At 42.1% G+C, this 13,740-nt stretch overlaps 1 protein-coding gene across 2 annotated transcripts in view; it reads left to right on the top strand.

The window, feature by feature from the left end:
* The window catches only part of dlc1 (DLC1 Rho GTPase activating protein), a 125,085-nt gene that overhangs the window by 84,183 nt on the left and 27,162 nt on the right, over positions 1–13,740 (top strand). Inside the window, exon 1 of one of the 2 annotated variants that reach the window (XM_061829166.1) lies at positions 11,056–11,324. The exons of the other annotated variant lie outside the window; for it this stretch is intronic. Coding sequence (XP_061685150.1) covers positions 11,312–11,324 — 13 coding nt within the window. The 5' untranslated portion in view covers positions 11,056–11,311. Of the gene's footprint in view, positions 1–11,055; positions 11,325–13,740 lie in introns of those variants that run through there. 2 annotated transcript variants of the gene reach the window in all.

Genomic DNA, 13,740 nt, shown 5'->3' with positions numbered 1-13,740 from the left:
GCCCCACTAGGAAATATCTTGCATGGGGCTCCACTCCGATTGAGATTGACTGTCATGTTTAGCTTCTTCCATTTTCTAATGATTGCTCCAACAGTGGACCTTTTTTCAGCAAGCTGCTTGACAAATTCTCCGTAGCCCTTTACAGCCGTCTGGAGTTGTACAATTTTGCCTCTGGTGTCTTTTGACAGCTTTTTGGTCTTGGCCATGTTACAAGTTTGAGTCTTACTGATTGTATGGGGTGGACAGGTGTCTTTATGCAGCTAACGACCTCACACAGGTGCATCTGATTGAGGAAAATACATGGAGTGGAGGTGGACTAATTAAAGGCACACTAACAGGTCCTTGAGGGTCAGAATTCTAGCGAATAGACAGGTGTTCAAATACTTATTTGCAGCTGTATCACACAAATAAATGGTTAAAAAAATCATACATTGTGATTTCTGGCTTTTTCTTTTTAGATTATCTCTCTCACAGTGGACATGCACCTACGATGAAAATTTCAGACCCCTCCATGATTTCTAAGTCGGAGAACTTGCAATATAGCAGGGTGTTCAAATCCTTATTTTCTTCACTGGATTTGCCCTTAAGAGTACCTTGGTCTATTTTTATAAGAATCTGACTGTCACTGCTGAACAACTATGAAGATTCGAGGTCATATCCATTGTGGTCATTGTGGCATATGCATGTCTACTCAAGTATTTCTTTATCAAGATCTACAACTTATTTCATTGATTATGAAATGCACTGAACGGCTGGTATTTGTGCAAATTGTCCCCCCAAAATGATTATAATTTCCCATATGAATAGTTTAAAGCCATAAACACCCCAAAGAATGATTCCAAAACAATGTAAATTCAAACTCATCTTACAAAAATACCCTTAAAAATAATGAACTTGCATATTCAATTTAAAATGAATTTAAAAATGCACCAGAAGGGCAATGTATGTTGACACTTCTCAACTTGTTCCCATTAGCATATATATATATATATATATATATATATATATATATATATATGCTCTTTTTTTTTTTAAATACATACATATTTTCATCATCTTTCACTGGGCTGTGACTGTACCTTCAACTTGAATCGCTGTACGTTAGCAAGACCTCAGCTGTTAACTTCCATTACTACAAATAACAAGTTGGACTTTTCTCTCCATCATCTCGAGACGTTTCATACGCTTCTTAACCTGTGTTAACCTGCAAAGAGACGTCGACTCAATTCTCAGCTGCTGTTTGCTACCAACCCGCTTGACTTTCAGCTGGTTGCTAATTCCTCAGTTAACATTCCATGGTGCGTGCTGTCGGAGGAGCATTCGCAAAGCACAAATGGGTATGCGTTTCAGCGACTAGTTGTTAGCTAGGTTCTACGCCACAAATTGCAAGCAGGTGAGTTTGCAAATGGTGAAATGTGACTTATGCAAATAGGCGGGGGTTTACTGCATATTCATTGATGGGTTAGTGGTTTACTCTGGTTCAATTCCCGCTCAATGAGTGTGTGAAGGTGACTGTGTGGCGTGATGTTTTCCTCACTCTACATCTGCCCTGTGATCGACTGGCGACCAGTCCTGAGTGTACTCAAGTAAGCGTGGGATGCGACTCTGATGAGGACAAATGCTACAGATGGAAAATGCTTGGATGGATTCTAAGTCTACGTACTTGTTTAAGTCCTTTACGAAAAGGATTAGTCATGGTATGACTCTCCTCTTTCTTATCTTTATCTAATCAGCTGTGTCAGTCTCCCTCTTATCTTTCAAATAATGACATGTTGGGAGCTGTTCGAAACTGGGAGTCAGGAGAAATCGCACCAAATAGTCCAATTATTGCACTGTTACATGGAACTCTGTGGATCAGTCAGTCTTATAGCAGAACCTGGTTTATGTTTCTCATGACAGTCTCGATGTCTGCATGCTTTGTCACGTGCTTCGTGAGAGGTCAAAGGAGGTCGCAGGTCAGGGCAGGCGAGACTAAAGCATCAACTTCCTGTGTTACTCGTGGATGGAATCTGGAGACAGGAAAAAAAAAATGGACGTTTGCTGCACTGGAATTTACTCTTTGCTCCATTTGTGTAGGAGTCCATCAGAGAAGTCAAAAGTAGAAAATAAATGTGAACAAGCAAGAGAATTCTGTGTGATTTCCTTTTTCATAGCAGAGGTTTTGTACAGGAATGTAAGTATCGCTTGTCGTTTTGTTGTTACTCAGCAGGGCTAGACAAAAATGACAAAATTCATAAAACCTGGTCAGGGAGATACCTGGTCGAAAGGCACAACCCATCTCATTCTTGGACACATAGTAGCTGGCTGAAGCTGCATATGGAAAGTTTTTTTAGTTTTAGGAATATTGTAGTCCCGAAATAAAATGTCACTGTTTGCCATTCACATCAAGAAACATATACACTGTTAACACAAATGCAGCAAAAATGCTTTCAGGTTTGTTTGAGGAATTTGCTTTTGCTTTTTTTCCATACAAGTCATGATTCAACAATTTTCCCAACCTTAAAACAGACTGTTTTGTTAATGGTTCAACCGTGGTGAAGGTGTGTGCTCTACAACCTTACAATTGAAACCTGTAGAAAACTGTTTTTGCATGATGCTTCTCTTGTTGCTACAAACTAATATTTCCACCCTTGTGTCATGCTACTTTGTCAATCAAAGCTCTCATTCATGTATGAACTAACCCACCTATATGAAGTAAGTTTTGCCAAGTTTGGCAGCTCCACCCAAACTGCAGGCAACTCGACATGACATCACCACACTGATCTTCACCGTCGTTTTACTAGACTAAGCTTTTAAAAAAAAAAAAAAAACTTTATGGTGACCAATTCATTTGTGTTCATTATGAGGATGATATGTCATTTTCAGTCAAAAGGAAACATGGAAAATGCACTGAGTGTATTAAAAAAAATGTGTTATTAATAGTCAATTTACCTCATTGCTCATATGATCATCACAATCATGCAAACTTTTCAGGTATGAGTCCAATACTGTGAAGTGCAATACTTGCTTGGTTATACATTTGGGATGACAAATACATGCACTGACAGCAGAGTGGACTCATGGTTAGCACATCTGCCTTGGTGTCTGATGTTACAGAATTTGAATCTTGTCTTCCTGTTTCCATGTTCTCCCCTTTCTTCTATGGTGTTTCTCCGAGTTCGCCCACATCCTAAAACCTGCATGTTTGGTGAATTTAAGGCTCTAAATTGCCCATAGGTGTGAATCTGAGTGTTTGTGGTTGGTTTTATTGGCTAATAACAGGCCCAGGGTGTAGTCCCTTGCCCAAAGTCAGCCAGGGTAGGCTCCAAATCACCCACAACTCTAGTGCAGACAATCAGTACAGCAAATGGATGAATGCAAATACATACTTGTTTTTGAAAGTCTTGGTTAATGAATGGCGTGTTCGGTTTGGAAACACTGACTCAATAATGTCTCACTTCTCCCGAACTTTATAGGGATTTTCCACATTTCTAGGCACAACGCGGTTTCAAGGATATTTACTTGTAAATCTTTGGAAATGTAGTCCTTCTGTGTTGCATTGATCTTCCTTGCTCTTCTGTGGTTTGTCGCATTCACTTCCTGTCCAGAAAAAAAAAATGGTTTTCCATTATAATATACTGGGGTTAATGTCAACTTCTTCTTTTTCTTTCGGGTTGTCCCAATAGGGGTCGCCACAGCGTGTCATCTTTTTCCATCTAAGCCTATCTCGTGCATCTTCCTCTCAAACACCCACTGTCCTTATGTCCTCCCACACAACATCCATCAACCTTTTCTTTGGTCTTCCTCTCGGTCTTTTGCCTGGCAGCTCCATCCTCAGCACCCTTCTACCAATATCCTCACTCTCTCGCCTCTGAACATGTCCAAACCATCAAAGTCTCCTCTCTCGGACCTTGTCTTCAAAACACCAATCTTTGGCTGTCCCTCTAATGAGCTCATTTCTAATCCTACCCAACCTGCTCACTCTGAGTGAGAACCTCAACATCTTCATTTCTGCTACCTCGATTTCTGCTTCCTGTTGTTTCTTCAGAGCCACCGTCTCTAATCCGTACATCATGGCCGGCTTCACTACTGTTTTATAAACTTTGCCCTTCATCCTAGTGGATACTCTTCTGTCGCATAGAACACCAGACACCTTCTGCCAACTGTTCCACCCCGCTTGGACCCATTTCTTCACTTCCTTACCACACTCACCATTGCTCTGTATTGTTGACCCCAAGTATTTGAAGTCATCCACCCTTGCTATCTCTTATCCCAGGAGCTTCACTCTTCCTCCTCCGCTCCTCTCACATATATATTCTGTTTTACTTCGGCTAATCTTCATTCCTCTCCTTTCCAGTGCGTACCTCCATCTTTCTAATTGTTCCTCTGCCTGCTCCCTGCTTTCACTGCAGGTCACAATATCATCTGCGAACATTATGGTCCAAAGGATTCCAGTCTAACCTCGTGAGCCTATCCATTACTGCCACAAAGAGGAAGGGGCTTCGCGCGGATCCCTGATCCAGTCCCACCTCCACCTTAAATTCTTCTGACACACCTACATCTCACATCTCACTGCTGTTCTGCTGCACTCATACATGTACATGTCCTGTACTATCCTAACATATTTCTCCGCCACACCAGATTTGCACATGCAGTACCACAGTTCTTCTCTTGGTATTCTGTCAAGGGCTTTCTCTAAGTCTACAAAAACACAATGTTGCTCCTTCTGACCTTCTCTGTACTTTTAGACGGGCATCCTCAAGGCAAATAATGCATATGTGATACTGTTTCTAGGCATGAAACCATACTGTTCCTCGCACATACTTACTTCTGACCTGAGTCTAGCCTCCACTACTCTTTCCCATAACTTCATTGATTGGCTCATCATCCTTATTCCTCTGTAGTTTCCACAGTTCTGAACATCGCCTTTGTTCTTAGAAATGGAGACAAGCACACTTTTGCTCCATTTTTCATCTTCTTTCCTACTAGTATTCTGTTGAATAAGTTGGTCAAAAACTCCACAGCCACCTGGATTCCATACTCCACTGGTATGTAAATGGGACCAACTGTCTTTCCATTTTTCATTCTGTTCAGTGCCTTTCTAACGTCCCCCTTACTAGTCATTGACGTTATGGAATTCGTATGCTGATTGCTCATACATGTTTGGCACAGTTTTACGCCGGATGTACTTCCTGATGCAACGCTCTGCATTTATCCGGGCTTGGGTCCGGCGTACAGTTTGCACAATATTGTGCTGCCCAACGGGCTGCAGATAGTCAAAAAAAGAAGAAGCAATCAAATAAATGAAGTCAGCACATAAGATATGCAATTCAGATACTGCCTTATCTATGTTAAAGTTAAGGTCAAATGAAAGCAATCACATAAACACAGTCAGCGCATAAGGTACACAAATCACATACTACCTGTGTGAAAATATAAAGGATATGGCAGTTTAAAGGATATGTGGATGGAAGGGATTAAAACCACAATGGCCCTCACTCTAGTTGTTGAAGGTTGGGTCCACATTCGATGTTTGGTCCTCGTTGTATATGCAACGAAGGTAATGTTGTTAGCGCGCTAAGCTAGGCTAACTTGGGCCAAGCAGCTTGTATGCGAACAATATGGCTCCAATTTGGGTACCAAGATGTACTAAGATAAGACTTGTTACATTTTCTATAAATCCTCACGGCCCTCGTTGTACAAGTTGTTTAGGTCGTACAAGTTATGAAGTGACTCAATTTCGATGTTTCTTCCACAGCACAGTTGATCACAAATGTGTCTCGTTTTTAGCCTGCTATGCTAAGTTAGCCTGGGCCTATAAGCGAGTTTAAGTTGACGTTTCCTCTGGCCCAACTTCCTAATAAGTACTAACGGTCCTCGTTGTATACGATACTGTCACGACCCATCAGTACAGAGGAAGACCCAAATGCAGGACTCTGGAGTTGCAGAGGCAGTTTGGGAGATAAGTGTTTCTTCATTCCAAGTTCGGGGATCAGGCAGACAGTCAAGTAGAGCAGCGGTAACCAAGACGTCAGGCGTAGAGAGCAGGTCCGCGGGCAAGCAGGGGTTGGTACAGAGGAGATTGATCAGAGATAGCAGGAGTATCAAAGACGTCAAGCTTACGGGGTCGGTCGGAGGACAGGTGGAGGTCGGTAAACCAGTGTTCACGATCAGGAATGCGGGAGTGCGGGAACGAGGCATGGGTGGCGACGATCTGGCAAAGTTAATCACTGCCGATGAGGAGCAGCTGTGCGCCTCCTAATCAGTGCAGCTGTGCGGGGACCCACACAGCCAGGGCTGGACCGGCAGGACCATGACAGATACGTAGGTTTTGCAGGTTGTGTAAGTACAAGCGTTTGTTTACCTCCTCAGCAAATATTTGATTACTAACACAACTTGATGCTAACGAGCTAGGCCAGCCTCGCCTAGAACGCAAACGAATACGACTCCAATTTGGGTACTAAAATTACACAGATGATTATGTTAGTCCACTGAAGTTGTCACCAGGCGCATCCCACATAGAGTATTCACCACATTCGATCCAAATTCAGCAGGATTTATTTATTGTACGGTCGTGCAGGTCGGAGCCTCCCTGATTTGATTTACTTGGGTTAATGTCCACAATTAAACAAAATCTAAACCTTTTTAGGAAGACAAAAACATTGGAGCGCAATTTCTTCTTCTCTTTTCTCACAGCCCACAGGTACATTATCAATATCGCCCTTATTTTTTTCCAAAACACCTTCTCTGTTCTGCCAAATCATCACAATTAGCTCTTCTGCCTCTTTCCCTCACCTGGCTTAAAGCAACAAATTCATAATCTGGTTTCCTTACCCTGATGCCTTGATATGATAAATAGGAGCAATAATCTGCCCTATGCGTGTGTTGTATGTTGTTATACAGAATTTTGCTTATCAATGGATTTATTCACACCTCACAGCTACTGCTCTCAACAACTGGGAATACATACTTGAAATACGCCCCTCACAGGAAGCGCCGCCCACGGCCAGTGGCCAGACCATGCCCATGACACAGTACCCTTACTGCTGCAGTTACTGAGAAAGTCACTTTATTAAAGGATAATTTGACAAAAAGGGCTTGTTTTAGAAATAAAATGTTGAAAAAAAAACATGTCAGAAAACCTCATCCATTGTTTTTTGTGCCTCCATTGTCACCGTGGTCAGTCGTGCATCAAAGACCGGAGAGGGTGTCGGCAAAATATTTGGGCCGCTGTCTGCCTCACACTTCCTTTGTTTGTGTACGTGTGTTGTGTGTCTGTGTAGGTTTCTTGACTTCCTCATCACAGGGGTGCTTGGAAGCATCTCTCTCTCTCTTTCTCTCTCTCGCTCTCTCTCTCTCGCCAAACATTGTCAGTGCCAGCTAATCAACTTTCTGAAGATTCCTGTTTTTAAAAGCACCCCACTCACCTGCACACATAAACACACACAGCAGTGAAAGTCATTATCTCAAACTGTGTTAGTGAAAGTTGCAGGACTCATTCACTTAGTTTACATTTTGTCACGGTTTTGAATGCATCACGTACATGCCAAATCGTATTGTATTTAGCACTACAGAAGAAACCTAATTAATATACTGATATACAGTAGTTTGTTAGATGTATATAAATGCCTCACATCTTTCACGGGGCTCAAACTCGACTGAGCCATATCTCTTTGGTGAGTCTATGTTGACATGACCTTGGGAGTGTGCAGTATGCGTGTGCTAGTCTGCACGCGCATGTTGTGTGTGTTCATCCACTGACTTGGTCCCTTTGTTTGGGGTTAAAAAATGAGCGCATACCCCGAAGCTGAACCAAAAGTAAGACTGAAGCATTGCAAGGGGAATGCTGGGGGAGAATTTTGCAAAGTTTTTTAATTTTACTTTACTTTACTTTATTTTACTTTACTACCGTTTCACAGGTTGCAACAGTCTTCTGGACATTACTTTGCAAGTCAAGGGAGGTAGAAAGTTATTTGTCATTCTCATGTGTGTTAGGGGTTCAGGCACGGTGGAGGTAACAACCTGCACCCAGCAACAACCATAGAGATACAGTACAGTATAATCATGTGAAATTATCACAATTAAATACATCTGTGGTTTGTGTTGCTTTAAAACATTGGCTCTCAACACTTCATATGTCTTTTAGTCATTTACTTAAAAATGGAATGGGATGAATATCAATCGTTAAAATTCTGTAGTCCAAGCTAAAAAGTGCCCAAGAGTGTATTGCAAATGACTGACACCTCATCAGTCACACTTTCTCTTATAGGTTGAGCTTCCTCAAGGCTGGTGGTTTCATTAAACCCCACAAAAAGCTAACTTTGAGTAACATTTTTCCATTCTTTGCAGTCATACAAGTGTAAAAAGGAGTTATTGTGTACTCACTTTAAACATTGCCTACTAAATGATAGACGTGGTGACAGAATGAGATAACTGCCTTTGCTTGGGAGATGAATCATATCTGACAAATCACTTTCTGGTACATTCCGTTCCTCTTCTTTTACTCTTAACACTACTCCTGTTATACCTAGGACGTTGAGCAGATATGTAACCCCATTTATAATGGGCCTCATGATGTATTTTCTCTTTCCCATCAGAACCTTTACTGTGTTGGCATCACAGACATGAAAAAAATGCCACTGAAAATGTGAAACAGTTTTCCTTCAGAATCTGACAAACGTGAATTCTCGAGATATGCTGAAGTCTCGTGTAATGTTTTGTGTTATGAATTGCACAACAGGCATTTGTGTCTTCTTTTTCTGAAATCATATGTTAAACTGCAAATGATATGCTTTAACTGTGTCAGCGTTCAAGCAGGATTCAAAGACAGTACTCCTTCTTTTTCATGAATAAACTACTGTTATTGTATATTTTCCACAGCAAAACAGTACAAACTTAGCTCCTACCACCATCACTTCGAAAAAGGCTTGGTTGACCTATGGCTAGCTGAGGGCTGAGCTACTCTAAGTCTTGTCTTTGGTTCAGGCTTTGCGTGGTCATGTTTTGTAGGGGCAGCACGGTGGCGCCGCTGGTTCGAGCGTTGGATTCACAGTTCTGAGGTCCGGGATTCAATTCCAGCAATGGCTGTGAGGAGTTTGCATGTTCTCCCCGTGCCTGCGTGGATTTTCTCCAGGCACTGCGGTTTCTTCCCATATTCCAAAAACATGCATTAATTGGATACTCTAAATTGCCCCTAGGTGTGATTGAGAGTGCGACTGTTGTCTGTCTCCATCTGCCCTCTGATTGGCTGGCAAACAGTTCAGGGTGTACCCTGCCTCGTGCTCGAAGACAGCTGGATAGCAACCTTTGTGAGAATAAGCGGCTTAGAAAATGGATGGATAGATGTTTTGTAGTTCTGGGATTTGGCTTTGTTTAGTAATCTTTGGTCATCTAATGGACATTTTTTACCTGTCAATCACTCGTACAATAATAACCAATCAGATAGCCGCATTGTCTTAACCCCTGACTTGACACGCCCCTTTCGCCATATTGTCCCACAGGCAATACTGGTTGTCAGTAGCGTGGGCTTGGAAAAGTTAATGTTACGAAGAAAATGGTCCTCAGATGCGCTTGGAGAACATGCAATTCTGACGAAAGATATCCTGCCAGGTTTCAAGGGGCCCGGTTGATTCATTTTCCAAAGCCTAAAACACAGTTGACGAAGTGCCTACGATGGATTAACGCTTGTGGAAGACCGCATGTAAAACTAAATGTGGACAATATCAACAAACACAAGGCTGTATGTTCGAAGGTAAGTGAGAGAGAAGTATCTTCTCTGAGTGTGATTTAACTATTATCAGTCCTTTATACATTGCAAGAGAACAACTTTCACTATGTTAGTGTATCACTGACCTGCTCAAAGAAGTGCGTCATGTTTTATGCCGAAGAGTCAGGTTAGGGATACGTAAATGCGCAAAAGCAATGTCTATTTGCCCATTTGTATCACATCAGACTTTTAAGACAGTGCACTGGGTTTGATTACGTCCCAAGTCAAATGAATACACCCACTCACTTATAAAGACTACAATGACATTACTCGTGATCTTTGCAAGTAAAAAGTACTCATCCTGCATTACACGTGCAGTACAATTCCACTATTTTATCCTGTTGGATTTCAATATGAAGTTTGTTTGGCATCAAACTTTTTTGCATCAATCGCCAACATTTCGCTGTAAATCTAACATTGCGTCCTACTCCGTCCAAAATCTTAATTCCGTCTACATATCCTTGCATGAAATAGTTGAGACCTCTCTGAAGAACTCTCTTAGACAAGTCTGACGCATTTGGCAAAAAACATACATACATATAGAGACTCAACTTTAAAGATGTTCTGTTCAATCACCACTTTGGAAGCTTCTTCGACTACGCTAAGAGGGCGGAGCTCAAGATCACCATCGCAAAGGTCCATTTCTGTATCCTTCGCCTGCACCAGTCTGAGCTTTCTTACCCGGACTCAACTATGTCCTAAACTACTTGGCATCATACTTCCACTATTATCTCTTTTTTATCATGCTTTCGACACGGGACAAAAAAAAAATCTAAAGAATCACAAAATTACCATACACTGAAATTGCATGTCCTTAAGGATGGAAGAAAAGTATAATGGAAAAGTGAGAAAGACTGTTTTGAATCAAACTGGTTAAAACAAATCCAATGCGCTCCCCCTTACAAACATGTGCATAGACTCAAAATCTGAAATCTATGAGGGTCCATCGTGTTTGCCATTCATATGACTCATTTGTTATTAATTAGTAAACAACGATGTGGCCCTGTGTTGTAAAGATGAATTTCAAGTATCCCATATACAGTAGAAGAGGAAAATGAACTTTATAAGTGTGGGCGGCTGCAGAGTGGAAATATTGACAGACAAGACCAACAACGAGAAGTTTTTTTACAGGAAAAAAATTTGGCCTATGGGGGTGGCGATTGAATATTTGGAACGGTGAACGGTGTCCCGTTGATCAGGTGGTGAGCAACGGGGTGGGTCGCCGTGACTGTGGGCGGAGCCTCGGCGCACTTGGCCCGTCCCAAAAAGTGGCCTCTATCCTCTCCCGGTTCACATTCCTTCTGGAGCGCTCCGCGCAAGTCGCGCACTGCGTCGGAAGAAGTGCAAAAGTGTGGATTCCTCGTTATTTCTCCGCCAAATCGAATTAGAACCATGGATTGGTTTACGGTGTCTGGCACGGCGCTGAGGACATTTTGTGCCGACTTTATAGTGTGACTTGTATCTGGATTTATTTTATCATGAAGTCTTCGCTGTAACTGTAGACCCAAAGGTCGTCGCTTGTCGGAAACAGCCGGAGCTTTTTTTTATGCTGAGGAAACGCTAAAAATGATATTAACCCGTAAGTTGTTGTGTTTTTCGATTACACCGCGTTCCTTGTACAATAATGATACAGTATATACTAAACGTGGTGTATTTTCGACTCTCAATACTGTACTTTTTTCTTTGTTCTTTCAGTTTTGTATCTGGTGGGGTGATTCATGATTTTAATCAAAACGAAGTTAATCCTATTTAATACCTACGCACAAATTTACGTCACCATTGTCCACAACGTGGAACTCAATATGGTTTTACCTGTTGTTGATCTATAGGGTAGATATACATCTCTATTACATTTTTGTAGAAAAATTATATTGGTACGATTTTTAGGCACCCGGATTTGACGAGCACGGCGTGGCGTGAGTCATTTTGAGATTAGTGGCTGAAAGACAAAGAACTGCAGTGTATTTCCTCACTCTTTCAGATGATGACCCTCCTGTCTCTTCATTCAATGTCAAGTAAAGTCCTACAGTATATTCTAGGGGAGAGGACATCAGGCTGGGATCAAATCCCATTTTTGTCTGCTGCTGTCTTGCTTAACTTGATTTGTATGCTTTGGCGCATGAGAAAAGACTTTTTTTTCTGTAGTCACATGCTTCCTTATAAGATGCAGTATCTCAGTCTTTGGAATAGACATAAAACGCAGCAGTACTCGGCACCAGGAGCCACCTCCAACACTTGTAGACATCACGGCATCATGGTACATAGCCACGGCACTGTTTACAATACTAACATTGAGTGATCGAGCAGTTGAATGTCTGCAAACCCGAAGTCATGTATTGGAGTTGATGTTTGACTGATTTGGGGAAAATGATCAATGATCATTCAAAGATGGGAACAAATCCGCTTCAGTTTCTTTGCTTTGTTACACAGGAAGTGAGCTGAGGTCTTATCTGCAGGATTTTGTATCCGTCTGGCACAGCACTCACATCCCTTGCAAAGACGCACACGTGCATTAGTGCCGTCACCTTCTCTTTGTGAAGGAAGCACCATTTTGGGCATTGAAAGTAAATGTATCAAGAGAGTCCTGGCTATAAGCTCCCTTTTGGCTGTGTGAAGCTTATTGTGACTTGTGGTCACCTGATCCCTGCCATTAGTCCCTCTGTGTGAGCATAAATCTATCATCGGGGGTCCATTGGAGTCATCTAACAACGATGCATCTAGACCAGCTGTGTTTATGCATACGCGTGCTTGTGTCTCACACTGAAAGAGAGCATGCTTGTATCGCCAGTATTCTTTTGCATGTGTGGTTGCGTGGGCATCGCTTGAGGCAAGCCAGATGCTGATAATGCTGCCACTGTCACTCACTGCACTGCAGCCAGATCTTCTCATGTGGTCCAGCTGTCTCAGCCGTGAAATAACTTGATACCCAATAGGATACAACAACAACAAAACTTATAGCATCAACCATTAATGCATTCCAGAATAGCACTTTCAGTCAAATTTTCTCTCCTGTTGACTTGCGAGTGCACCATATTACAAGTTGCCTGGGTAACAACCCTTTGCTGTGTGTGTGTGTGTGTGTGTGTGTGTGTGTGTGTTTTTTTATTTACAACCAAGCCTAGCATCCCTTCTTCCACACCGAAATTTGAGACTTGTGGACACTAAATTAAGTTATGAGCTCAGTAACTTTCTCGGGCCCTGTCAGACATGGATCACTATGGTCCTCATCAACCACCCCACAAAATTAGCCACCATTCTGATTTAACGTACTGTAAACAAGCAGCATAAATTGTCCTCTCTTTATTAGTTGTCTTACATTTGAGTGTTGCAGTCATTTTTGCTGGACAGCAGTAAGGTTAGCTGCGCACAATGTCCCATCCCACTTGGACTAGTCCCCCAACCAAAGCTTTTGGGAAATTCAGTCCATTGATATATTTCTTTTCCAGAAACTTGCCTGGTTGAAACAATGGTCTAGTTCTCAGTCTGAACCACTGTATTCAATGTCAAGAGCATTTTGGTTGTCCATGTGTGATGCAGAATCATGACTTTGTGTCTTGATAGTCCTCCTCAATGAGAGCTTCTAAGCCACACTGTCTCATTTATCACCTCTCCTGTCTAGACCCACTTTGGAACACCTTTAGAAAGCACCTCTCAATCCTGCAGGATTAGGCTTGCATCACAGTAGCTGCTGCGAGGTCTACAAGTGATTAGGTTATTACCGATAAAACAACACAACAGTTGTTAGTCAAGCATTCTTTTCAATCTGCCAACTTCAAAGCATCAGCCATGATGATAACTGGATTCAGCTTCTTGACCTCCAGTCCTCAATGTCTGCAGCTGAGGCTTTCAGGTGGGAGGCAGCATCCTTTGTTTGCAAGGCGTTGGATCTAAGCATTCCGAAATGGCCGAGCAAGACCCTGCGGCCTCCTGCGATGGAGGGAAACTCTGGCCGGCAATTGTGAGAATTTCCTGCCACAGGAAAAGGAGAGAAGAGA

This window comes from Syngnathoides biaculeatus, chromosome 9, assembly GCF_019802595.1.
Source record: "Syngnathoides biaculeatus isolate LvHL_M chromosome 9, ASM1980259v1, whole genome shotgun sequence".
In the NCBI taxonomy this organism is placed as follows: domain Eukaryota; kingdom Metazoa; phylum Chordata; class Actinopteri; order Syngnathiformes; family Syngnathidae; genus Syngnathoides; species Syngnathoides biaculeatus.
Note: the sequence above shows the minus strand (reverse complement) of the source record. Positions and strands in the feature narration are given on the sequence as shown.